Consider the following 27,919-nt stretch of genomic DNA (forward strand, 5'->3'; position numbering starts at 1 on the left):
ACAGAGTACGAGGCCATTTAATTTGGGCACGATTTTTTCCAAAGTGAAAACAGCGCCCCCCTATTAAGAAGAAGTTTTAACCGTCCATTGTGTGGAAACAGAGGGAGGGTGGATGGAGGGAGGGAGAGGGGGATGCAGACAGAGGAAGGGGCAGAGGGCAGGAGAGGGAGCAGTAATAGAAGCTGTGTGATTGGCTGAGAGGGGCGAAGGGGAGGGCAAATAGAAAGTGTGGGTTATTGTTGGCAATAGAAACAGCGGGGGAAGTTTAGTAGTGAAGTCGTGTTCCGTGTCACAGCCCTATAGAACACATCTGGTAATGTGTGCCAGAGGCATGAAAGATGGATGGAACAATTCCCTTTTCTCTCCACTCCTCTACCAGTACTTGTTCTCTCTCTTTCTAACCCCTCTTTTCCTCTTTCCTCATCTTTCCTCCTCTTTCCTCCTTTCTCCTCCTCTCTGCTCCTCTCTCCTCCAATCTCCTCCTCTCTCCTTCTCTCTGCTCCTCTCTCCTCCTGTCTCCTCCTGTCTCCTCCTCTCTGCTCCTCTCTCCTCTTCTCTCGTCCTCTCTCCTCCTCCCTGCCCATCTTTCCTCCTCTCTCCTCCTCTTTTGTCCTCTCTCCTCCTCCCTGCTCCTCTTTCCTCCTCTCTCCTATCTCCTCCTCTCTGCTCCTCTCTGCTCCTCTCTCCTCCTCTCTCCTCCTCTCTGCTCCTCTCTGCTCCTCTCTCCTCTCTCGTCTTCTCTCCTCCTCTCTCGTCCTCTCTGCTCCTCTCTCCTCCTCTCTCCTCCGCCCTCTGTCTGTCCCTTTTCTTCTTTCCTCTTTTCCACAACCAAGTTCTCTCTCTCTCCCTCTCTCTCCCTCTATCTCTCTCTCTCCCTCTCTCTCTATCTCTCCCTCCCTCTCTCTATCTTTCCACCCCTCTCCGACTTCACGCCTGTGTCTGAGAGTAGATCTGTGCTCTTCCAGACAAGTGAGAACACAGGAAGCCTTTTATCTGTATAAACATCTCCCCTGTCTCTCCACGTCTCCTCTATTCCCTCTCTCTTTTACTGTCTCCCTGTACACATGCATTCTCTCAAACACACCCACAGAAGCACGCACACACACACACACACACACACACACACACACACACACACGCACACTCACACACACACCTCTTATCAACCTTTGGAGGTGGTACATGCTGGTGAAAAGGTTATCTAAATAAGGTCAGAGGACGTGAGAGGTGTTCACCGCAGCAGAGCACTCAGACCACCATGTCCAAGGACCGTCACACACACACAATGACAGATACACACACACACAATGACAGATACACACTCACACACACACACAATGACAGATACACACACACACACACACAATGACAGATACACACGCACACAATGACAGATACACACGCACACAATGACAGATACACACACAAACAATGACAGATACACACACACACAATTACAGATACACACACACACACACACACACACACACACACACACACACACACACACACACACACACACACACACACACACACACACACACACACACACAATGACAGCTACACACACACACACACACACACGCACATACACACACACACACACACACACACACACACACACACACACACACACACACACACACACACACACACACACACACACACACACACACACACACACACACACACAATGACAGCTACACACACACACACACACACACACACACACACACACACACACACACACACACACACACACACACACACACACACACACACACACACACACACACACACACACAATGACAGATACACACACACACACAATGACAGATACACACACACCTTTTTATTTCTCTCTCTTTATCTCGCTCTGTGTCTGTCTCATATACCCCCGTAGTTATTACCTAACATAATGAACAGACCATGCTAATAGTGTTCGGAGAATATTTTCAAGAATGAAAAAACAAAGTTTTTTATACGGTCTCATATGACTCATAACACCAAGTTCTCTCTCTCTCTCTATCTCTCGCTCGCTCGCTCTCTCTAACTCTAACTCTATCTCTCTCTCTCTCTCTCTCTCTCTCTCTCTCTCTCTCTCTCTCTCTCTCTCTCTCTCTCTCTCTCTCTCTCTCTCTAACTCTAACTCTAACTCTATCTCTCTCAATTCAATTCAATTCAAGGGGCTTTATTGGCATGGGAAACATGTGTTAACATTGCCAAAGCAAGTGAGGTAGACAATACACAAAAGTGAAACAAACAATACAAATTAACAGTAAACATTACACATACAGAAGTTTCAAAACAATAAAGACATTACAAATGTCATATTATATATATACAGTGTTGTAACAATGTACAAAGGGTTAAAGCACACAAGTTAAAATAAATAAGCATAAATATGGGTTGTATTTACAATGGTGTTTGTTCTTCACTGGTTGCCCTTTTCTTGTGACAACAGGTCACAAATCTTGCTGCTGTGATGGCACACTGTGGAATTTCACCCAGTAGATATGGGAGTTTATCAAAATTGGATTTGTTTTCAAATTCTTTGTGGATCTGTGTAATCTGAGGGAAATATGTGTCTCTAATATGGTCATACATTGGGCAGGAGGTTAGGAAGTGCAGCTCAGTTTCCACCTCATTTTGTGGGCAGAGAGCACATAGCCTGTCTTCTCTTGAGAGCCATGTCTGCCTACGGCGGCCTTTCTCAATAGCAAGGTTATGCTCACTGAGTCTGTACATAGTCAAAGCTTTCCTTAAGTTTGGGTCAGTCACAGTGGTCAGGTATTCTGCCACTGTGTACTCTCTGTTTAGGGCCAAATAGCATTCTAGTTTGCTCTGTTTTTTTGTTAATTCTTTCCAATGTGTCAAGTAATTATCTTTTTGTTTTCTCATGATTTGGTTGGGTCTAATTGTGCTGTTGTCCTGGGGCTCTGTGGGGTGTGTTTGTGTTTGTGAACAGAGCCCTAGGACCAGCTTGCTTAGGGGACTCTTCTCCAGGTTCATCTCTCTGTAGGTGATGGCTTTGTTATGGAAGGTTTGGGAATCGCTTCCTTTTAGGTGGTTGTAGAATTTAACGGCTCTTTTCTGGATTTTGATAATTGGTGGGTATCGGCCTAATTCTGCTCTGCATGCATTATTTGGTGTTCTACGTTGTACACGGAGGATATTTTTGCAGAATTCTGCATGCAGAGTCTCAATTTGGTGTTTGCCCCATTTTGTGAAATCTTGGTTGGTGAGCGGACCCCAGACCTCACAACCATAAAGGGTAATGGGCTCTATGACTGATTCAAGTATTTTTAGCCAGATCCTAATTGGTATGTTGAAATTTATGTTCCTTTTGATGGCATAGAATGCCCTTTTTGCCTTGTCTCTCAGATCGTTCACAGCTTTGTGGAAGTTACCTGTGGTGCTGATGTTTAGGCCGAGGTATGTATAGTTTTTTGTGTGCTCTAGGGCAACGGTGTCTAGATGGAATTTGTGGTCCTGGCGACTGGACCTTTTTTGGAACACCATTATTTTGGTCTTACTGAGATTTACTCTCTCTCTCTCTCTCTCTCTCTCTCTCTAACTCTAACTCTAACTCTAACTCTCTCTCTCTCTCTCTCTCTCTCTCTCTCTCTATCTCTCTTCCTCTCTCCTCTCTCTCTCTATCTCTCTATCTCTCTTCCTCTCTCTCTCTATCTCTCTATCTCCCTCTCTCCCTCTCTCTCTCTCTCTCTCTATCTCTCTTCCTCTCTCTCTCTATCTCTCTATCTCTCTTCCTCTCTCTCTCTATCTCTCTATCTCTCTTCCTCTCTCTCTATCTCTCTATCGCTCTCTCTCTATCTCTCTATCTCTCTTCCTCTCTCTTCCTTTCTCTGTCTCTATCTCTCTATCGCTCTCTCTCTATCTCTCTATCTCTCTTCCTCTCTCTCTTCCTTTCTCTGTCTCTAGCTCTCTATCGCTCTCTCTCTATCTCTCTCTCTCAATTCAATTCAATTCAAGGGGCTTTATTGGCATGGGAAACATGTGTTAACATTGCCAAAGCAAGTGAGGTAGATAATATACAAAAGTGAAATAAACAATAAAAATTAACAGTAAACATTACACATACAGAAGTTTCAAAACAATAAAGACATTACAAATGTCATATTATGTATATATAGAGTGTAACGATGTACAAATGGTTAAAGTACACAAGGGAAAATAAATAAGCATAAATATGGGTTGTATTTACAATGGTGTTTGTTCTTCACTGGTTGCCCTTTTCTTGTGGCAACAGGTCACAAATATTGCTGCTGTGATGGCACACTGTGGAATTTCACCCAGTAGATATGGGAGTTTATCAAAATTGGGTTTGTTTTCTAATTCTTTGTGGATCTGTGTAATCTGAGGGAAATATGTGTCTCTAATATGGTTAGGAAGTGCAGCTCAGTTTCTACCTCATTTTGTGGGCAGTGTGCAGATAGCCTGTCTTCTCTTGAGAGCCATGTCTGCCTACGGTGGCCTTTCTCAATAGCAAGGCTATGCTCACTGAGTCTGTACACAGTCAAAGCTTTCCTTAAGTTTGTGTCAGTCACAGTGGTCAGGTATTCTGCCACTGTTTACTCTCTGTTTAGGGCCAAATAGCATTCTAGTTTGCTCTGTTTTTTTGTTAATTCCTTCCAATGTGTCAAGTAGTTATCTTTTTGTTTTCTCATGATTTGCTTGGGTCTAATTGTGCTCTCTCTCTCTAACTCTCTATCTCTCTCTCTCTATCTCTCTCTATCTCTTTTCCTCTCTCTCTGTCTCTGTCTCTCTCTCTCTCTCTCTCTCTCTCTCTCTCTCTCTCTCTCTCTCTCTCTCTCTCTCTCTCTCTCTCTCTCTCTCTCTCGCTCTCGCTCTCGCTCTCTGCAACAGCAGACACTTATTAGACAGAGACATGCACTCTTCAAGTCTGGAACAGCATTCACAGACATACTTACTGTAGGTGTTCTGTTACTCTCTGACTCGTACAGACTCTGTCTCTACACACAGACTGAATCAGAACCGTAGAGACACTCAGGGCCTGACTCTGCTTGAGAAGACATGTCGTTCACTGTGTAGTGTGCACACTCCTAGGCAGAATCAGACACTGTCCTAGGCAATCTCAAACACTCAGGGCCCAGCCCTATACTTAAACACTGCCTTACAGTAAGTGCATTCTAGGAAACAAGGGCCCTAGGCAGAATCTCTCAGTTCAGAGAGAGCTACAGTATATGCAGAATCTCTCACTGCATTACTGTCACAACTTCCGCCGGAGTCGGTCCCTCTCCTTGTTCGAGCGACGTTCGGCGGTCGACGTCACCGGCCTTCTAGCCTTGTATTAAATACCTTGTCCATGCATCTCAGCTCTCCTGCGCCTGACTCCTTTCACCAGTTACCCACAGCCTTGACAGAAACACGCACCCACTCGGAATGGAGTCAGCAGGAGCAGGTGCCCCTGCAGTAGGGGTTGCGGAACGAGGCCAGCAGCATGCTGCCATGCTACAGCATCTTGGCAGCGCCATGGATCGCATTCTACAAACCATGGAGCGCTGGGAGAGAAGAGGAGTCCCTCCAGCGTCTTCACCAGCACCACCAGTCTCACCATCACTCACCCCTCCTTCACCCGGGCCCAGTGGGATTCGGCTCGCCCTCCCGAGGGAGTATGATGGAACGGTGGCGGGTTATCAGGGGTTCTTGCTCCAACTAGAGCTCTACCTGGCAACCGTCCACCCGGCTCCTTCGGGCCGTGAGAGCGTGGCCGCCCTCGCCTCCTGCCTCTCAGGGAAAGCACTGGAGTGGGCCAACGCCGTATGGGGGGAAGGAGAAGCGGTGTTGGACCACTTCGAGGATTTTGATTTTGACCAACCAGTCTTTGACCACCCGCCTGAGGGTAGAGTGGCGGGTGAACGTCTCGTCCACCTGAGGCAGGGGACGAGGAGCGCACAGGAGTTAGCGTTGGAATTCCGAACCCTGGCCGCCGGCGCGGGATGGAACGACAGGGCCCTGATCGATCCCTAACGGTGCAGTCTGCGCGAGGACGTCCGTCGGGAGTTGGCCTGCAGGGACACCACTCTCACATTCGACCAGCTGGTGGATCTGCTGGCTACCCGCGGACGTCCAGATCGGGGTCTGTCGGTTCCATCCCCCAGCACCACCGCTCCGACACCCATGGAGGTGGAAGGTGCTGCACTTAGGGCGACCGGAGGAGGGGCTGTTCCATGCACCATCTGTGGCACACAGAGGGCACACTGCCGGTTGGTGCTGGGGAGGTTCCTCTGGGAGTCGAGGCAGCAGGCAGGGTACTCTCGTGTCACCCCAGGTGAGTCGGTATCAGGCTCACCCAGAGCCCCCTGTTGCTCACATGTTTTTGTTTATTAATTTTCCTGAATTTTCCCCGCATTCCCAGCATAAGGCACTCGTAGATTCAGGCGCAGCTGGGAATTTTATTGACAGATCATTTGCCCATAGTTTAGGGATCCTCATTGTTCCTGTGGATATGCCCTTCCCTGTGCACGCCCTAGATAGTCGACCATTAGGGTCAAGTCTAATTAGGGAGGCCACCGCTCCACTGGGCATGGTTACGCAGGAGGGTCACAAGGAGAAAATCAGTCTCTTCCTTATTGATTCTCCTGCGTTTCCCGTGGTGCTGGGCTTACCCTGGTTGGCCTGTCATGACCCCACTATTTCGTGGCAACAGAGGGCTCTCACGGGGTGGTTACGAAAGTGAGAAGAGATGTTTAGGGGTTTTTGTCGGTGCTACTACGGTGGAAAGTCCAGACCAGGTCTCCACCATGCGCATCCCCTCTGAATATGCTGATTTGGCTCTCGCCTTCTGTAAAAAGAAGGCGACTCAATTACCACCCCATCGACAGGGGGATTGTGCGAGAAATGCCTGTTCTTTAAACAGTCCGTCTCCTTCCTAGGATACCGCATTTCCACCTCAGGGGTGGAGATGGAGAGTGACCGCATTTCAGCCGTGCGTAATTGGCCGACTCCCACCACGGTAAAGGAGGTGCAGCGGTTTTTAGGGTTTGCCAACTACTACCGGAGGCTTATCCGGGGTTTTGGTCAGGTAGCGGCTCCCATTACCTCACTGCTGAAGGGGGGACCGGTGCGTTTGCAGTGGTCGGCTGAGGCGGACAGGGCTTTTGGCCACCTGAGGGCTCTGTTAACCTCGGCTCCGGTGCTGGCTCATCCGGATCCCTCTTTGGCGTTCATAGTGGAGGAGGACGCATCCAAGGCTGGTATAGGAGCCGTGCTCTCTCAGTGCTCGGGTACGCCACCAAAGCTCCGCCCCTGTGCCTTCTTTTCAAAGAAGCTCAGCCCGGCGGAACGAAACTATAACGTGGGGGACCGGGAACTGTTGGCTGTCGTCAAGGTTTTGAAAGCATGGAGACATTGGCTTGAGGGGGCTAAACACCCTTTTCTCATCTGGACGGACCACCGCAATCTGGAGTACATCCGGGCGGCGAGGAGACTGAACCCTCGCCAGGCAAGGTGGGCCATGTTCTTTACCCGTTTTGTTTTCACCCTGTCCTACAGACCAGGTTCCCAGAACGCAAAGGCAGACACAGACACAGAGGAGCGGTCCATGGATCCCACTCCCATACTCCCAGCCTCTTGCCTGGTGGCACCGGTAGTGTGGGAGCTTGACGCGGACATCGAGCGGGCGTAACGTACAGAGCCCACTCCCCTCCAGTGTCCAGCTGGGCGTCTGTACGTTCCGTTTGCTGTCCGCGACCGTTTGATCTATTGGGCCCACACGTCACCCTCCTCTGGTCATCCGGGCATCGGTCGGACAGTGCGCTGTCTTAGTGGGAAGTACTGGTGGTCCACCTTGGCTAAGAACGTGAGGGTTTATGTTTCCTCCTGCTTGGTGTGCGCCCAGTGCAAGGCCCCTAGGCACCTGCCTAGAGGGAAGTTACAACCCTTACCCGTTCCACAACGGCCGTGGTCGCACCTGTCGGTGGACTTCTTGACGGATCTTCCTCCCTCACAGGGTAACACCACGATCCTGGTCGTTGTGGATCGGTTTTCTAAGTCCTGCCATCTCCTCCCTTTGCCCGGTCTCCCTACGGCCCTACAGACTGTGGAGGCCCTGTTCACACACGTCTTCTGGCACTATGGGGTGCCTGAGGACATAGTATCTGATCGAGGTCCCCAGTTCACATCAAGGGTCTGGAGGGCGTTCATGGAACGTCTGGGGGTCTCGGTCAGCCTTACCTTAGGTTTTCACCCCGAGAGTAACGGGCAGGTGGAGAGAGTAAACCAGGATGTGGGTAGGTTTCTGCGATCTTATTGCCAGGACCAGCCGGGGGAGTGGCCGGCGTTCATACCCTGGGCAGAGAGGGCCCAGAACTCGCTCCGCCACTCCTCTACCAACCTCTCCCCCTTCCAGGGTGTACTGGGATACCAGCCGGTTCTGGCGCCGTGGCATCAGAGCCAGATCGAGGCTCCTGCGGTGGACGACTGGTTTAGGCGCTCGGAGGAGACATGGGACGCTGCTCATGTGCACCTTCAGCGGGCCGTGAGGCATCAGAAAGTCAGCGCAGACCGCCACCACAGTGAGGACCTGGTGTTTGCACCGGGGGACCGGGTCTGGCTCTCGACCCGAAACCTGCCCCTCCGCCTGCCCTGCCGGAAGCTGGGCCCGCGGTTTGTGAGTCCATTCAAAGTCCTGAGGAGAGTGAACGAGGTTTGTTACAGTTTACAGTTTCCCCCAGATTACCGTATTAACTCCTCGTTCCATGTGTCTCTCCTCAGGCCGGTGGTAGCTGGTCCACTCCAGGAGTCTGAGGTGCGGGAGGTTCCTCCGCCCCCTCTGGACATCGAGGGGGCCCCGGCGTATGCAGTCTGATCCATACTGGACTCGAGGCATCGGGCGAGGGGCCTTCAGTACCTCGTGGAGTGGGAGGGGTACGGTCCGGAGGAGAGATGCTGGGTGCCGGTGAAGGACGTGTTGGACCCTTCGATGCTGCGGGAGTTCCACCGTCTTCATCCGGATCGCCCTGCGCCTCGCCCTCCAGGTCGTCCCCGGGGCCGGTGTCGGCACACTGCTGGAGCTGCGTGTCAAGGGGGGGGGGGGGGTGTACTGTCACGACTTCCGCCAGAGTCGGTCCCTCTCCTTGTTCGAGCGGCGTTCGGCGGTCGACGTCACCGGCCTTCTAGCCATCGCCGATCCACTTTTCATTTTCCATTTGTTTTGTCTTTATTTTTACACACCTGGTTTCAATTCCCCAATTACATGTTCATTAGTTAACCCTCTGGTTTCCCCCATGTTTGTGTGCGTGTTTGTTTTATTGTTCAGGCTGTTACTAACGGCTGGTATTTTGTTGCCGGGTTTTGTTATTACGCCCGTTTATTTCGTGGTACCGGTATTTTTCCCGCACCATTGTATTGTGTTTTTACTGGTGTTATCTTGTATTAAATACCTTGTCCACGCATCTCAGCTCTCCTGCGCCTGACTCCTTTTACCAGTTACCCACAGCCTTGACAATTACAGTAAGTTCAGAGAAAGCTACAGTATAGGCAGAATATCTCACTGCATTACAGTACGTTCAGAGAGAGCTACAGTATAGGCAGAATATCTCACTGCATTACAGTACGTTCAGAGAGAGCTATAGTATAGGCAGAATATCTCACTGCATTACAGTAAGTTCAGAGAGCTACAGTATTGTCACGCCCTGGCCTTAGTATTCTTTGTTTCCTTTATTATTTTAGTTAGGTCAGGGTGTGACATGGGGAAGGTATGTGGTTTTGTATTGTCTAGGGTGGTTGTATGGTTTAGGGGGTTAAGTAGAGTAGATGGGTTTGTGTTTAGTGTAGGTGTCTAGCTGTGTCTATGGTTGCCTGACTGGTTCTCAATCAGAGACAGATGTCATTAATTGTCTCTGATTGGGAGCCATATTTAAGACAGCCATAGGCACTAGGTTAATGTGGGTAATTGTCTATGTTGTACGTTTGTAGCTTGTGTGTGCACTTACGTCTATAGCTTCACGATCGTTTGTTGTTTTGTTTCAGTTTGTTAAAGTGTTCGTTGCGTGTTTTTTCCTTTCTCTAAAATAAAAGAGAATGTATTTTGCACACGCTGCGCCTTGGTCCACTCTCTCTCAGCAAGACGATCGTGACAGAATTACCCACCAGAATCGGACCAAGCGGCGTGTAAAGCAGCAACAGGAGCAATACACAAAGGATTCATGGACATGGGAGGAGATACTGGATGGAAAGGGTCCTTGGGCACAACCGGGAGAATATCGCCTCCCTCGTGAAGAGCTGGAGGCAGCTAAAGCCGAGAGGAGGCGATATGAGGAGGCAGCACGGAAGCAAGGCTGGAAGCCCGCGAGTACAACCCAAAAATTTCTTGGGGGGGGGGCTAAAAGGGAGTGTGGCGAATCAGGTAGGAGACCTGCGCATACTCCCTGTACTTACCGTGGAGAGCGAGAGTACGGGCAGACACCGTGTTACGCAGTAGAGCGCATGGTGTCTCCTGTACGTGTTCATAGCCCGGTGCGGGTTATTCCACCTCCCCGCACTGGCAGGGCTAGATTGAGGATTGAGCCGGATGTCATGAAGCCGGCCCAACGCATCTGGCCACCAGTGCGTCTCCTCGGGCCAGCTTACATGGCACCAGCCTTACGCATGGTGTCCCCGGTTTGCCTACATAGCCCGGTGCGGGTTATTCCACCTCCCTGCACTGGTCGGGCGACGGGGAGCATACAACCAGGTAAGGTTGGGCAGGCTCAGTGCTCAAGGGAGCCAGTACGCCTGCACTGTCCGGTATTTCCGGCGCCACCTCCCCGCCCCAGCCTAGTACCACCAGTGCCTACACCACGCACCAGGCTTCCAGTGTGTCTCCAGAGCCCTGTTCCTCCTCCACGCACTCGCCCTATGGTGCGTGTCTCCAGCCCGGTACCACCAGTTCCGGCACCACGCACCAAGCCTCCTGTGCGTCCTGTTGCTGCTCCCCGCACTAGCCCTGAGATGCGTGTCCCCAGCCCGGTACCACCAGTTCCGGCACCACGCACTAGGCCTAATGTGCGTCTCCAGGGTCCAGTATGCCCTGTTCCTTCTCCCCGCACTAGCCTTCAGGTGCGTGTCCCCAGCCCGGTACCACCAGTTCCGGCACCACGCACCAGGCCTACAGTGCGCCTCAGCCGGCCAGAGTCTGCCGTCTGCCCAGCGGCGCCTGAACTGCCCGTCTGCCAAGCACCGTCTGAGCTGCCCGTCTGCCAAGCACCGTCTGAGCTGCCCGTCTGCCAAGCACCGTCTGAGCTGCCCGTCTGCCAAGCACCGTCTGAGCTGCCCGTCTGCCAAGCACCGTCTGAGCTGCCCGTCTGCCAAGCACCGTCTGAGCTGCCCGTCTGCCAAGCACCGTCTGAGCTGCCCGTCTGCCAAGCACCGTCTGAGCTGCCCGTCTGCCAAGCACCGTCTGAGCTGCCCGTCTGAGTTGCCCGTCTGCCAAGCACCGTCTGAGTTGCCCGTCTGCCAAGCACCGTCTGAGTTGCCCGTCTGCCAAGCACCGTCTGAGTTGCCCGTCTGCCAAGCACCGTCTGAGTTGCCCGTCTGCCAAGCACCGTCTGAGTTGCCCGTCTGCCAAGCACCGTCTGAGTTGCCCGTCTGCCAAGCACCGTCTGAGTTGCCCGTCTGCCAAGCACCGTCTGAGTTGCCCGTCTGCCAAGCACCGTCTGAGTTGCCCGTCTGCCAAGCACCGTCTGAGTTGCCCGTCTGCCAAGCACCGTCTGAGTTGCCCGTCTGCCAAGCACCGTCTGAGTTGCCCGTCTGCCAAGCACCGTCTGAGTTGCCCGTCTGCCAAGCACCGTCTGAGTTGCCCGTCTGCCAAGCACCGTCTGAGTTGCCCGTCTGCCAAGCACCGTTAGAGCTGCCCGTCTGCCCCGAGCCGTCAGAGCTGCCCGTCTGTCCCGAGCCGCTAGAGCCGTCCGCCAGACAGGATCAGCCAGAGCCGTCCGCCAGCCACGAGCAGCCAGATCCGTCCGCCAGCCACGAGCAGCCAGATCCGTCCGCCAGCCACGAGCAGCCAGATCCGTCCGCCAGCCACGAGCAGCCAGATCCGTCCGCCAGCCACGAGCAGCCAGATCCGTCCGCCAGCCACGAGCAGCCAGATCCGTCCGCCAGCCACGAGCAGCCAGATCCGTCCGCCAGCCACGAGCAGCCAGATCCGTCCGCCAGCCACGAGCAGCCAGATCCGTCCGCCAGCCACGAGCAGCCAGATCCGTCCGCCAGCCACGAGCAGCCAGATCCGTCCGCCAGCCACGAGCTTCCAGATCCGTCAGCCAGCCATGAGCTGCCGTCCCTCAGTCCGGAGCTGCCGTCCCTCAGTCCGGAGCTGCCGTCCCTCAGTCCGGAGCTGCCGTCCCTCAGTCCGGAGCTGCCCTCCAGGCATGAGCTACCCCTCAGTCCGGAGCTACCCCTCAGTCCGGAGCTACCCCTCAGTCCGGAGCTACCCCTCAGTCCGGAGCTACCCCTCAGTCCGGAGCTACCCATCCGTCCGGTGGCGCCCTCTGAGAAGGTCTTCAGTCCGGGACTTGCTACAAGGGTCGCCGCTCCAGAGGCGCCACCAAAGCGGGTATTGACAATGGTGGAGTGGGGGCCTCGTCCCGCGCCCGAGCCGCCGCCATGATGGGGGCCACCCCGGACCCTCCCCTTCTGTTTCAGGTTCTGCGGCCGGAGTCCGCACCTTTGGGGGGGGGGGGTACTGTCACGCCCTGGCCTTAGTATTCTTTGTTTCCTTTATTATTTTAGTTAGGTCAGGGTGTGACATGGGGAAGGTATGTGGTTTTGTATTGTCTAGGGTGGTTGTATGGTTTAGGGGGTTAAGTAGAGTAGATGGGTTTGTGTTTAGTGTAGGTGTCTAGCTGTGTCTATGGTTGCCTGACTGGTTCTCAATCAGAGACAGATGTCATTAATTGTCTCTGATTGGGAGCCATATTTAAGACAGCCATAGGCACTAGGTTAATGTGGGTAATTGTCTATGTTGTACGTTTGTAGCTTGTGTGTGCACTTACGTCTATAGCTTCACGATCGTTTGTTGTTTTGTTTCAGTTTGTTAAAGTGTTCGTTGCGTGTTTTTTCGTAGCCCTGTCTTTCATTTGTGTTCATTGATTTCACCTGTGTTAGTTACTCACCTGGTCTCATCAGCTCCTTATTTAGTTCAGTTCATTCTATTTGTGCCTTTGTGAGGTATTGTTCGTTTTGACTCTACTAAGCCTTTTCCTAGCTCGTTTGTGAGAACCAGTTATAGCCTGCAGTCCTAGTTTTGATTCACCTGCCTGTTTGACTACCTGTTTATGACCATTGCCTGCCTGTGACCACGATTCCTGCCTTCAGCGAAGGCAAAATAAACACCTGCCGCGCCCTGCGTGTGAATCTACACCTTTTCCTCCCTGAGAATTCATTACAATAGGCAGAATCTCTCACTGCATGACAGTAAGTTCAAAGAGTTACATTATAGACAGTAAATACATTCTTCCCTCATGAGGCCATAGCTTCCCTCAGGACCACATTAACGGCGGGCATATTAACACACGTTCACACTTTACTGTAATCTCAAGTGCACTGGGTTACATACATGCTATTACTCTTTAAGTGCGTGTGTGTGTGTCTATGTCTGCACTTGTGTTTGATGTCTGTGCGTGTGTGTAAAATAACAGAACAGCCCATGCTATTGCAGCAGCAAATGAGGATCCCTAATGAATACAAATACAATTACAAATTGTTACAGCCCCTCTCCATCACTGCTGAGGCTATGTGATGAAACCATTGGATTGTTATTTCTTAGTCTGCTATGCTTGTTTCCCTCAGAGAATGGCCAGGGTAGTTCATTTCAGGAGCAGCCCATTCCTATCTGTTTGGTTTGGTTAGCTGGCTTGGTTTTGCTTTGGAAGGCAATCATATTATAAACAAGTAATTTAATTATTTTATCTGTCTATTATTCAATATTAAGGGCAGACAGTGGAATGTTGAGGTCACAAGTGACTGGTATATTCGTAAAACAACACTCACATTGATATGACTGAAACTAGGCCACAACATGACTATTGTGATTTATTAAGTCTAGGGGTTTTCTTTTGAAGTAGGTGTTTAGTCAGCTGAATCTTATTCAGAGTGCCGGCAACTAATAATGTTATATTTGGAATAGACAATTAGAGTCTGATCTGTACAGCAGAAATACATTACATTTAAATGAATTGATTATTGTTCACTAACATATGTTGTGCCTTGCTTTCTAAGCCCCATTTGTCTTCCCAGTCCCCATCTCTCTCTCTCTGTCTCTGTCTCTCTCTGACATCACTCATTCTCTCTATCTGTCCCTGAGATATGATCATGTGTCAACTGGAGTTGATGAGTGCTGTTTTAATGTGTTGATCCTGGCACTAGTACTGACCCAAAGATCTCTCTCTCTCTCTTTCTCTCTGTGTCTGTCTCTCGCTCTCTCTCTCTGTGTCTGTCTGTCTCTCTCTCTCTGTGTCTGTCTCTCTCTCTGTGTCTGTCTCTCTCTCTCTGTCTGTCTCTCTCTCTCTCACCCTGTCTCTCTCTCTCTGCAGAATGTCCAGTGGGGTACTTTAAGTCGGTGTTGGGTTCGGTTCCGTGTTCAGTGTGTCCGTCTAACAGCAGAACCAGTCAGGAGGGATCGCGTGTGTGTGAGTGTCGCAGCGGCTTCTACAGAGCACCCGCCGACGTCAACTCCTCCGCCTGCACAAGTGAGCTATTTGTGTGTGTGTTTGTGCGACACAGATTAGCTACATGCACTAGCAGCATTATGTAACAAATAGATCTGTCTGATTTAAAAAGCTTTCACCTTTGTTGAGATGTAACATATATATTTAGTCATTTAGCCGATGCTTTTACCCAGAGATAAGTATTTACTTCAGCACATATAATATGCACAGTGCTTTCAGAAAGTATTCACACCCCCTGACTTATTCCACATTTTGTTGTGTTACAGCCTGAATTCAAAATGGATTAAAAAAAAAAATTCTCACCCATCTATACACAGTACCCCAGAACGACAGTGAATTTTTATAAATCTATTGAAAAGGAAATACAAAAATATGTAATTTACATAAGTATTCAAACCCCTGAGTCAATGCATGTTAGAATAACATTTGGCAGCGATTACAGCTGTGAGTCTTTGCACAATATTTGAGGCTTACAATATTTGCACATTATTCTTTTTAAAATTCTTCAAGCGCTGTCAAGTTAGTTGTTGATCATTGCTAGACAGACATTTTCAAGCCTTGCCATTGATTTTCAAGCCGATTTAAGTCAAAACTGTAACTACGCCACTCAGGAACTTTCACTGTGTTCTTGGTAAGCAACTCCAGTGTTAGAAACACTTTCCTAATATTGAGTTGCACCCCCCTTTTGCCCTCAGAACAGCCTCAATTAGTCGGGGCATGCTCTCTACAAGGTGTTGAAAGTGTTCCACAGGGATGCTGGCCCATGTTGACTCATTTACATTTAAGTCATTTAGCAGACGCTCTTATCCAGAGCGACTTACAAATTGGAAAGTTCATACATATTCATCCTGGTCCCCCCGTGGGAATTGAACCCACAACCCTGGCGTTGCAAGCGCCATGCTCTACCAACTGAGCCACACGGGACCACGCTCCAATGCTTCCCACAGTTGTTATGTTGGCTGGATGTTCTTGGGTGGTGTACCATTCTTGACCACACACAGGAAACTGTTAAGTGTGGAAAAACGCAGCGGTGTTGCAGTTCTTGAAACTGCTCGGCACCTACTACCATACCCCGTTCAAAGACACTTAAATATTTTGTCTTGCCCATTCACTCTCTGAATGGCACACATACACAATCCATGCATCAATTATCTCAAGGCTTAAAAATCTTTCTTTACACTGATTGAAGTGGATTTAACAAGTGACATCAGTGATGTGTTGTGTTTTCCCCAAAGATAACACTTTTTATTCAGGACATAAAGTTATTTTTTTGCAGTATTACTTTAGTGCCTTGTTGCAAACAGGATACATGTTTTGGAATATTTGTATTCTGTACAGCCTTCCTTCTTTTCACTCTGTCATTTAGATTAGTATTGTGGAGTAACTACAATGTTGTTGATTCATCCTCAGTTTATTTTCCTGTCATTAAACTCTGTAACTGTTGTAAAGTCACCATTGGCCTCATGGTAAAAAGTCCCTGAGTGGTTTCCTTCTTCTCTGGCAACTGAGTTATGAAGGACGCCTGTATCTTTGTAGTGACTGGGTGTATTGAGACACCACCCAAAGTGTAATTAATAACTTCACCATGCTCAAAGGGATATTCAATGTCTGCTTTTTTACCCATCTACCAAAAGCTGCATATCTTTACGAGGCATTGGAAAACCTCTTTGGTCTTTGTGGTTGAAATTCACTGCTCGACTGAGGGACCTTACAGATAAGTGTATGTACGGGGTACAGTGATGAAGTAGTCATTTTAGAAATCATGATAAACACTATTATTGCTCACAGAGTCCATGCAACTTATTATGTGACTTGTTAGGCAACATTTTTACTCCTGAAGTTTATTTCGGATTGCCATATAGGCCAGTGACTCAATTGTATCCATTTTAAATTCAGGTTGAAACACAAGAACATGTTGAAAAGGTCAAGGGGTGAACTTTCTGAAGGCACTCATCCCTCTAATTTGCCCTTTTTTTTCTTTCCTTCCATCTTTCTCCCTCACTTAATCTCTCTCCTTCCTTCCCTTCTTATCCATCTCTCTCTTCCTCTCTTCCTACATGACATTTAAAGATTATTATTAGATTATTGTTCACTAACATATATTGTGCCTTACTTTCTAAGCCCCATTTGTCTTCCCAGTCCCCATCCCTCTCTCTCTCTCTCTCTGTCTCTCTCTGACATCACTCATTCTCTCTATCTGTCCCTGAGATATGATCATGTGTCAACTGGAGTTGATGAGTGCTGTTTTAATGTGTTGATCCTGGCACTAGTACTGACCCAAAGAGGTTCAAAATGTTTCATCTCTCACTCCACCTCCCCTCTCTCTCTCCCCCAGGCTCTCCCTCTGCTCCGACCTCTGTCTCCTGGGAGTATGAGAGTGGTGATGGTGGGGTGTCTCTGCGCTGGCGCCCTCCAGTGGACATGGGTGGTCGTAGCGAGGTGTGGTATGGGGTGGTGTGTAGGATCTGTCCCTCGGCCACCTTCACCGCCCCGGGGGCGTGCTCCTGGTGTGGAGAGGCGGTCACCTTCACCCCATCCCAGACTGGCATCAAGCAGACCAAGGTCACCCTCAACAACCTGCTCACCAGAGTCACCTACCTTATACAGGTATGACTACAACTCCCATGAGTACTAGAGTTAACTATCTCATACAGGTAGAACTACAACTTCCCTGATCACCTACCCCCTATAGACACTACATTTCCCATCACCTACCTCATACAGGTATAAAACTTGTGCATTAGAGTCACCTACTTCATATAGATACTGGATTAAATGTACATCCACTTAGTTAACCTAACCTTGTCTTACTTTTTCCTGCTGTTGATTGACAGGTACAAGCGGTCAATGATGTCTCAGCTCTGAGTCCTTTCCCGCCTCAATTCATCAGCATCAATTTCACTACTAGCCAATCAGGTGAGAGCATGAGTCAGGCTTAAAGGGCCCTTCTGCCACTTTTCATCTCCAGCACCAAACCAGTGTCTACATAAGTGAAAACAGCGTTTCTATGATCTGTGGTTAAAAGGCTTCTCTGTAACATCACACTGTAGGATTAAAAGTCATTTTCAAATCCTGCAAGACGTTTCTAGTCTTGCTCCCCACGTCACCATGAATCTCAGTGTTTGAAAATCACTTTTTTTCCTTTTTTAAACGTTTTAGCTTCATATTTTTTTCAACAAAACTTAGAAATGCGCTGTTTTCACAAACTCAGCAAAAAAAGAAACGTCCCTTTTTCAGGACCCTGTCTTTCAAAGATAATTTGTAAAAATCCAAATACCTTCACAGATCTTCATTGTAAAGGGTTTAAACACTGTTTCCCATGCTTGTTCAATGAACCATAAACAATTAATGAACATGCACCTGTGGAATGGTCGTTAAGACACTAACAGCTTACAGACAGTAGGCAATTAAGGTCACAGTTATGAAAACTTAGGACACTAAAGAGGCCTTTCTACTGACTCTGAAAACACCAAAAGAAAGATGCTCAGGGTCCCTGCTCATCTGTGTGAACGTGCCTTAGGCCTGCTGCAGGTAGGCATGAGGACTGCATGAGGGCAATAAATTGCAATGTCCGTACTGTGAGACGCCTAAAACAGCTTTACAGGGAGACAGGACGGACAGCTGATCGTCCTCGCAGTGGCAGACCACGTGTAATAACACCTGCACAGGATCCGTACATCCTAACATCACACCTGCGGGACAGGTACAGGATGGCAACAACTGCCCGAGTTACACCAGGAACACAAAATCCCTCCATCACTGCTCAGACTGTCCACAATAGGCTGAGAGAGGCTGGACTGAAGGCTTGTAGGCCTGTTGTAAGGCAGGTCCTCACCAGACATCACCGGCAACAACGTCGCCTATGGGCACAAACCCATCGGCGCTGGACCAGACAGGACTGGCAAAAATGGCTCTTCATTGACAAGTCGCGGTTTTGTCTCACCAGGGGTGATGGTCCAGTTTCGCGTTTATCGTCGAAGGAATGAGCGTTACACCGAGGCCTGTACTCTAGAGCGGGATCGATTTGGAGGTGGAGGGTCCGTCATGGTCTGGGGCGGTGTGTCACAGCATCATCGGACTGAACTTGTTGTCATTGCAGGCAATCTCAACGCTGTGTGTTACAGGGAAGACATCCTCCTCCCTCATGTGGTACCCTTCCTGCAGGCTCATCCTGACATGACCCTCCAGCATGACAATTCCACCAGAGATACTGCTCGTTCTGTGCATGATTTCCTGCAAGACAGGAATGTCAGTGTTCTGCCATGTCCAGTGAAGAGCCCGGATCTCAATCCCATTGAGCACGTGTGGGACCTGTTGGATCGGAGGGTGAGGGCTAGGGCCATTCCCCCCCGAAATGTCCGGGAACTTGCAGGTGCCTTGGTGGAAGAGTGGGGTAACATCTCACAGCAAGAACTGGCAAATCTGGTGCAGTCCATGAGGAGGAGATGCACTGCAGTACTTAATGCAGCTGGTGGCCACAACAGATACTGACTGTTACTTTTGATTTTGACTCCCCCTTTGCTCAGGGACACACTATTCCATTTCTGTTAGTCACATGTCTGTGAAACTTGTTCAGTTTACGTCTCAGTTGTTGAATCTTGTTCATACAAATATTTACACATGTTAAGTTTGCTGAAAATGAACGCAGTTGGCAGTGAGAGGACGTTTCTTTTTTTGCTGAGTTTATGTTGACACTAGTATTGTACAGGAGATAATGAAATGAGATTGAAAAGTGGTGAAGTTGCCCTTTTAAGTGACAAGAGCATTAAAGAATAAACTTTCAGTTTGTCGTGTGTGTGTGTGTGTGTGTGTGTGTGTGTGTGTGTGCTAGTCTGTCTGTCTACATCAGTTTCTTTGAGTATGGGTGTCTATCTCTCCCTCTTTTCTGCTCTCCATCTTTTCCGGTCCTGCTCTCTGGACTCGATATCCTGTCAGCTCACATTATGCTCAGAAGAGAGAGAGGGAGAGAGTTTATAGACAGACATTTTAGACAGACATTTTAGACAGACATTTTAGACAGACAGTTTAGACAGACAGTTTAGACAGACAGTTTAGACAGACAGTTTACAGACAGTTTAGACAGACAGTTTATAGACAGACAGAGAGAAACCTGTAACTTTTATTTAGCTATTTTCCTCCTTTGAAAATAAATAATTTCTTATAGCCAATTATTTTTAATCCCCCATACAGGCAGAGATCTGCTAATAAAGGTATTATTATAACGTCTATTTGTGTTGCCTTCTGTGAGTTAGAGAAAGCATTTGGGGTTGTGAAATGACATTAATTCTAATAGATATGACCATTGTAACCACAGAGTCATACTGAACCTGTTCCCAGCCGTGGTGGCACAGCTAAATCTGGCAGGCAAGTCCACACCACAGATAGAACAATGAGACGGATATTTCAATGGATGTATAAATGTGAAGCATCTGGTTGGCGTTTCTACTCACTACCAAATATGGTGATGAGAGTAAGCCCAGTGGCTGAGATTCTGCAAATGTTCTCATTGATTAAACATTTGATCTCCATACAGTTTTCTGTTTCCAAAACAATAATATGTAACAAACAGTGGAGTGCGTTTTGTGGACTTTACCCTTTGCCAACGTCTCTAAAAAATTGCGTTGTTTCAGAGTGCAAGAGCTAATTTAGATATTACAGACTGGCACTTCAGAGTAGGCGTTCACTAACGTAAATATGCAAATAAATGCTAGAATGCTCCAATTGGATTTCACTAGCTTGTGCTTAGCTCTGCCTACAATGACCAATTTGCTCCCATTGGAAACGACAGGCTCTGGTCTATCTTGGGTTAGTTATACAAGTCTTTGGCCATACAGCGCTCTACAGAACTGGCTCATTCACTAGTCTGTGTCATGCTGCCCCCATCTGGTCAATACAGAAATTACATGATCTGGCAAGGCCAGCTTGTGTTCTCCCTCCTGTTCCTCTTTCTTCCTCCCTCTTTTATTACAAAACTCATACATCTCTCTCACCATCTCTCTCTCTCCTAGTGCCCTCTCTGGTCCCTAGCCTGCACCAGTTGAGTCGAGCCCCAGACTCCATCACCCTGTCCTGGCCACAGCCTGACAGACCCAATGGAGACATACTGGAGTACCAGCTCAGATACTACGACAAGGTATAGGCTACACACACATGCATGTAGATACAAGTACATACACCCAGAGACTGAACCATTCTCTCTCCCTCCCTCCCCTTCTCTCCCAGGGTTCAGATGAGGACAGTGCAGTGAGTGTGTTCAGTGAGACCAACACAGTGACTGTCAACTATCTGGCTCCTGGCTCCATCTATGCCTTCCAGATCAGGGCCCGCAACGAGAGGGGCTATGGCCCCTACAGTCATACTATCTACTTCACTACATTGGCCCTGGGTAACTCACACACACGAATGCACTCACCACACACAAACACACTCACATACACACACAGTCAAACACACGTAAATCGTTCTCTGCTTCTCACTTTTTCTTTCTCAGAGGAGAGTTCTAAGCAGATCCAGAATCGGCTCCCTCTATTGGTTGGTTCTGTGATGGGCGGGGCAGCCTTCCTCCTGGTCATTGTGGCGATAGTGGTCGTTTTTGTGTTCCGCAGGTGAGTGGGTCCTTAACTCCTATCCACACACACACACACACACACACACACACACACACACACACACACACACACACACACACACACAGTGCAATGTTCTGAAACACTGGTTTGTTGTCTTTACTCAGTAAGAGGAGGGAGAGCCCCTACAGTGACAGACTCCAGAGGTACATCAGCCACAAAGGTGAGTCAGGTGTATGATGGCTATTATTATCATTCTGTCTGTAATATTCTCAGCTGCACATACAGTATATGCTACTTCTATGGTGTTGTTGACATGTTGGTGCAGAGGATGCCTCTGCAGTGTGTTATAGAGGAGAATGGAAGTAGTGAATGTGTCTAATGCCTATTACTATCATAACTCCAAGGGCTTGTGGGAGAAAGAGGGGGGAGGGAAAGAAAGAGAAGAAGAGAGGGACCGCATGAGAAATGTGTAGAGAGATAGAGGGAAAAAGACATGGACAATGAGAGGGATAAGGAGAGAGAAAGATGAGGAGAAATACATTTATTTGTATTTATTGAGGGTACCATTATCCCTCTGGGCTCAGTGTTCTGACATGTCAAAGTCTAGGGCCAAATACTGTACATCAACACACTGTACAGGCCCTATTTTGTAATTGTACTGGTTCACTACAGCCATCCCTGCTCTGTGTGTTCCCTCTGTCAGGGGGGGTGAAGTACTACGTGGACCCTTCCACCTATGAGGACCCCAGTGAGGCGGTCAAGGAGTTTGCCCGTGAGATCGACCCCTCTCACCTCAAGATAGAAGAGGTGATTGGTGCAGGTAGGGGTCCTGGTTTGAATCATGATGACAGGGATAATTCTGTAAAAACAAAATGTGTTTTCATAGCTCATATGTTGGGCCAGGAGTCAAGCTGGGTCCAAACTCAACTCATAATATCTCTCTCTCTCTCCCACCCCCTGCAGCCCAGTTTGGGGAGGTGTCTCGGGGGCGCTACCGCCCCCTGGGTCGTAGGGAGGTGCTGGTGGCGGTGAAGACGCTACGCTGGGGCGTGACAGACAGAGAGAAGGCAGTGTTTATGACCGAGGCGGGGGTGCTGGGTCAGTTTGACCACCCCAACGTGCTGAAGCTGGAAGGGGTGGTCACACAAAGCCCACCAGAGAGGATCATCACTGAGTTCATGGAGAATGGACCACTGGATGCCTTCCTCAGGGTGAGAGCTACAACAGCTACACCATGTTAGACTAAGAACTACAACTCCCAGCCACATGTTAGACCAAGAACTACAACTCCCACCTACACCATATTAGACTAAGAACTACTCCCATCTACACATTAACTAACTCCTCAGGGTGAGACTGAGAACTGTAGATTATGGTCAGTTAATGTAATATAATGTATCTCTCTCTCTCCATCTCTCTCACCCCCCAGGAGAATGAGGACCAGTTCAGTGTTCTCCAGCTGGTAGGGATGGTGAGGGGTGTTGGGGCTGGGATGAGGTACCTCTCTGAGAGGAACTTTGTCCACCGGGACCTGGCTGCTAGGAACGTGCTGGTCAACTCTAACCTGGTGTGTAAGGTGTCTGACTTTGGGCTGTCGCGCCTCATGAGGGGTCTGGACCATAACATGCCCACCTACACTGCCTCACTGGTACATGCTGCTGGGAAATTGAGTTTTCCTGTTGATATGCTTCTGTGTTTGTTTAGTGATGATTAGTCTTGTATTTCCACTCTAAAAGACTACTTATGTTAATAGAAGATCATAACATTCACAGTGCTCAACCACTCACCCTTCTCCCTCCTCTCTCAACCACTCATCCCTCTCTCTCCTCTCAGGGCAGTAAGATTCCTGTCAGGTGGACAGCCCCGGAGGCCTTCCAGCATCGCAAGTTCAGCTCAGCTAGTGATGTCTGGAGCTTCGGAGTGCTCATGTGGGAAGTGATGTCATATGGCGAGCGGCCATACTGGGACATGAGCAATCAGGAAGTGAGTTGTGGGAGGGTTAAGCGAGAGCCAAACAGAGACTAAACACACTGACAGCTGAACAGAATGGTTAATCATCTCTAAGTCCCTCTGTACTGATGGGACCTCTCTATATAGGGCAGCTTGTTAACATCCAGATGGTTACTAATACCCTTCCTCCTTCTTTCTCTCTCTCTCTCTCCCTCTCTCTCTCTTTCTTCTTGCTCTTCCTCCCTTTGCCTCTCTCTCTCTCTCTCTCTCTCTCCCTTTGCCTCTCTCTCGCTCCCTTTGCCTCTCTCCCTTTCCCTGCCCCTGTCCCTCTTCTTTCTCCCCTACCTCCTCTCTCTTCCCTCCCTATAATACAGGTAATGAAGGCGGTAGCAGACCAGTACCGTCTCCCAGCCCCAAATAACTGTCCTCCAGCGCTCCACTCCCTGATGCTGCAGTGTTGGCAGGCTGAGAGGGGCGACCGGCTAGGCTTCGACTCCCTCCTCTCCTCCCTGGACAGGCTCATACGACACCCTGCCTCCCTCAAGGCAGAGCATCCCCGGTGAGACTACACCTCCCATCTGCCTTTTCTTCCATATTTTACACAGCAGACGTAACGGTTCACATTCACAAACAGTGATCTTAGGAGAGCATGTATTATGTTATCATGTAAATGTATTGAATCATTGCTATGTTAGGCCAATCATTTTCGATCTCGATCTTTCCCTCTCCAACTCAAGCTCCACCCAGCCACTGCTGAGTCCCACCCCCACAGACCTGTCGTCGGTGGCGACGGTCAGTGAGTGGCTGACAGCGTTAAGGATGGACAGGTATAAGGACCAGTTTGAGAGGGCACATCTGGACACACTGGACCGAGTCAGCAGGCTAACCATGGAGTGAGTCCTGGGCTCCCATTTCAATATCATTAAAGTTATTTTCATAAAATGCAAATCATGCTTTTAGAAGCAATGGATACTTTTCTGAACTCTCTCTCCTTCTCTCCTTCCCTCAGGGATGTGCAGAACCTGGGGGTGAACCTGTTGGGACACCAGAGGAAAATCACCAATGCGGCCCAGCAGCTCAGAACCCATCTCACCCAGGGCCAGGTGGAGGTCTAGAACCCACCAATCACCTGAGAGATTCACAGGAAGTAACAGAGGTGCACTATTGAAGCTGTAGTCCAAGGCAAAGCGAGATCTGGGAGGAGAGTTGCTCAGAAGGAACAGGGAGATTTGAGGGAGAAAAGTCTGTTTTATTTAACTTGTTTGCTGTTTACATTCTCTTTCTCTTTGCCGGTCTCTACCTCTCTTTCTCTCACTCCTCCAACGTTGTCTCACTACTGTCCCTCTTCCACTCGTAAGTTTCACTACCCCCAGTAAATTAAAACAGTGAAAATTTATTTTTTACCCGAACACAGGGATCTCCCGTCACAAGCAATTGCATAGACAATCAAATACTGTTTTTGCTGATTAATGTTGATATCATGAGCACTGTTCATGATTATTTGTTAACTCTTTACTGAAATCAGAAAATGCCAACCCCTGTTGACTACACATTAGCCAATGGTTTCTCCCATCGGTCACTAGCCTGGTCACATCTGGGGATTATTCCATTAGACTCAAGAAATGGGGGTGTAGTTCATGGTGTGACAGAATGGAGTCACCCACCATTGAGCAGCAACCCCCTCTGTGTATATTTCAGTTCACACTCCTTTTTTTTAATAGATAAAGTCACTGGGTCATTTGAGCATTGTGAATGTGAAATGACTATGTGTGATCTGATTGCCCATCGAAGTAAGGAAGGCAATGTTATGCTTCGTGAGTATTCTGTGTCTGTTTGTGTTGATGTGTGTATGTTGTATGAGGAGTGTGTGTATGTGTGGGGGGGGGGGGGGGGGGGTGAAGAAATCCCCACCAACTGAGGAGGGTCACCATTCCTTGCCACTCCTCTTTGAACTATCCGTCCGGCTAACAAAATCACAGTTTCCCTGTAACAATAAATCCATAACACTTAGAGTACAATAAAACATATCAACATTTGTAACATGACAATTTAATTCACACAGTAACTTTAATTTAATCCGTCTTCACACCTCCAATGGTGTCCACGCTCCCAGGGTTCTGTGGGAACGTCCCTCCCCGGAGAAAGCCTCAGATAAGGTGTGTTTGACCCCTTTGATAGCCCACAGATGGTCAGCCATCCAAACAGTGTCATAAATTGGAATTTTGTCATCACTCTGGACCTCGGCGCCTACACGTCTCCAGTAATGAGTTTCACCTTCTCTCATTCTTGTGTGTGTGTATGAGTGTATGCACATGAGTAAGTATGTTTATTTGTATGTGTTCACCACTATTCCACTGTTGTGCAAATTTGTAAAATAAAGAATATGATTTTATTTAAATCACTGCATTAAGCCTGTTATGTGTCTGACGCATAAAAACAGTTTAATCACCAGGGGCACTGGCGATTTTAGCATATCAATCTTGGTGGGGCAAACTCAAAAACAAATTGCCAACAAAGCCACTACACAACACTAAGCAATACATGAATTGCACTATAACAGTGAAAAACGGTGCCCACAAACTGTTGTGGCACTGTTTCTTTTCAGCACCATGCAGGGGATCCTTACGACCCTTACACCTGGCTATCAGAGGAGCCTTGTCTGGCAGCGAAACAGTTCATTCAGCCTCATTCACTGCCTTTCTTTAAAACTTCGCTGATATGGCTGACTTGCTTAAACAAATGTGGTTTCTAATGACAATTGAGATGTAGAAACTATGGCATAAGGGAACGGTGAGCGGATCAGGGGCTATTCGTAATTTTGATTAAGACATTAATGAGCGAGCTAAGATGGACGTAGTCAATATAACTATTTGTTCAGCACTTTTAAAACGTACAGCGACAGAATTCAGAACATGGGCCGTTCTTACAGTATTCTCCCTGTACACCAAGTCAGGACCGTAGGATAAATAAATGGGGCATATAAGCAGACAATGAAAACTCTTACAATATTTGAAGACATTTCTCTAAAACAGGCTATAGGCTACATGTGCACCACCAAGTCAGAACAGTAGGCTAAGTTTTGAGGGGGAAAGAGACCAAATTATTAGGGTGAGGCACATAGGCTGCTAACAGCTCACTACACAACATACATTTACTATTACTATCTTATCTACAGTATACATATCTCCCTGGCATATTGCAGCAGCATACAAGACATTTTTGGACTCACTGTTGTGCTGTGCTCACTTGAACAGGAAGGTGGCATGGCGGTCCTTCTTGTGGGAAAATTTTGTCATGAAGCTTTGTCATAAAAGTCTGGCATTTCTATGAATTTATGGTGCTTTCAATACAACTGGGAACTTGGAAAAAACAAGGTCGAATTATGACGTCAGTGATCTTCAGGTCGGAGCTCTAGAAAGAGGCCAGAATTCCCAGTTAGATGACCGCTCAAAATGTGTTTTTTTTTCCCCCCGGAGTTCCCAGTTGTGTTGAACTCACTGAAGTCTGAGATTTCCAAGTTTCCAGTTGTTTTGAACGTGGCAGAAGTCATGCTGGATTGACAGCATGGCCAATGTATTCAATCTTTTCTGGCCCATGGTGTTGCGTGTGAATGTTTGTCCTTTTAAGCTTGGAAAAGAAACGCTTAAACCCAGACTTGGACCCAGACTTGGACCACACACCCTCTCCACCGAATAGCAGGTAGGGGAGCAAAATAGTGATTTCTTTGCAACGCTTGCAGTTAGCCACTGATTCCTTCCAAACCACTCATTGTTGAATTTGCGATTGTTGAACTTGCTGTGTAACGTTTATGTCCAATGGCCGATGACCACTGATATATTTTATCTATAATTTCTCTTCATATGACAAGGATTGAAAAGGATTTGCCAGTAGACTGTCGACGTGATTCATGACGATGACTGCTTGTCTAGCTTGCTAGCTAAGATTTTGAAAGTATGATGTTGACATGAGTCAGTCCAATCAGTCCAATCAAAGCTACGGTAGATATAATGTGATTTGACATCATTTTATCTGTGGCCAATGACCTTGAGCCTTCTTGGATGGGCACTTCTAATGTAAATCTATGGCAGCACCCAAGGGGCTTGAAATTTCTAGCTCTCCCTGTAGATTTCGCAGTGACAGAACACTGAGCCAATCACAGTGCAACTAGAGAAGATTACCAACCCCTGCGCTCTGTATTTTCCGCTAGCTGTCACCACAGAAAGAACTGAGCTAGGCTGAAACACCTGTGTTTTGGAGCTGCCTTACTCAAGAAACCTAAAAAGAGACCATGTTAATATGCAGCTTTATTAACTCAATAAATGTTTTACATTGTTTGCAAACTGATATGCCCCACCTGCCCTGAATGACGGGTTGCCACTGACCTGGGGCCTCAACTATAAACATTGCATATGCACAAAATATGCACAAAACGTGTATGCCAATTTTTACGCAAAAGTTAGCATTTATAAAAACTGAAATTGAGGTGAGAATGTGCTTATCCCCCCGCAAACTTTAGATCATGCGTATGCACAGTTTCTAGTGGTTGAAGTATTTCATTGCAAGAAGGCTAAAATAGCCTAGTAGCCTTGTGCAAATGATATCATGACTCATGATATGACCCAGATGCAGACACAGAAGGAGACAAAGGTCTGTGAGATGAAGGTTTAATCCTAGACAGATTAAAAGTAGGATGTATATGGAGGGGATGGG

At 48.2% G+C, this 27,919-nt stretch overlaps 1 protein-coding gene across 1 annotated transcript in view; it reads left to right on the forward strand.

Annotated features, from left to right (window-relative positions):
* The window catches only part of LOC120030917 (ephrin type-B receptor 5-like), a 38,715-nt gene extending 14,391 nt beyond the window's left edge, over window positions 1-24,324 (forward strand). Inside the window, exons 5-19 of the mRNA XM_038976422.1 lie at window positions 5,387-5,884; window positions 14,556-14,711; window positions 17,026-17,297; window positions 17,525-17,606; window positions 20,699-20,823; window positions 20,913-21,075; window positions 21,181-21,295; window positions 21,424-21,479; window positions 21,963-22,079; window positions 22,223-22,470; window positions 22,689-22,907; window positions 23,093-23,242; window positions 23,584-23,768; window positions 23,947-24,102; window positions 24,219-24,324. Of these exons, the coding sequence (XP_038832350.1) occupies window positions 5,387-5,884; window positions 14,556-14,711; window positions 17,026-17,297; window positions 17,525-17,606; window positions 20,699-20,823; window positions 20,913-21,075; window positions 21,181-21,295; window positions 21,424-21,479; window positions 21,963-22,079; window positions 22,223-22,470; window positions 22,689-22,907; window positions 23,093-23,242; window positions 23,584-23,768; window positions 23,947-24,102; window positions 24,219-24,324 (2,648 nt within the window). The remainder of the gene's footprint in view (window positions 1-5,386; window positions 5,885-14,555; window positions 14,712-17,025; window positions 17,298-17,524; window positions 17,607-20,698; window positions 20,824-20,912; window positions 21,076-21,180; window positions 21,296-21,423; window positions 21,480-21,962; window positions 22,080-22,222; window positions 22,471-22,688; window positions 22,908-23,092; window positions 23,243-23,583; window positions 23,769-23,946; window positions 24,103-24,218) is intronic.
* Window positions 24,325-27,919: the final 3,595 nt, after the last annotated feature.

Source organism: Salvelinus namaycush, chromosome 37 (genome assembly GCF_016432855.1).
Source record: "Salvelinus namaycush isolate Seneca chromosome 37, SaNama_1.0, whole genome shotgun sequence".
NCBI lineage: Eukaryota > Metazoa > Chordata > Actinopteri > Salmoniformes > Salmonidae > Salvelinus > Salvelinus namaycush.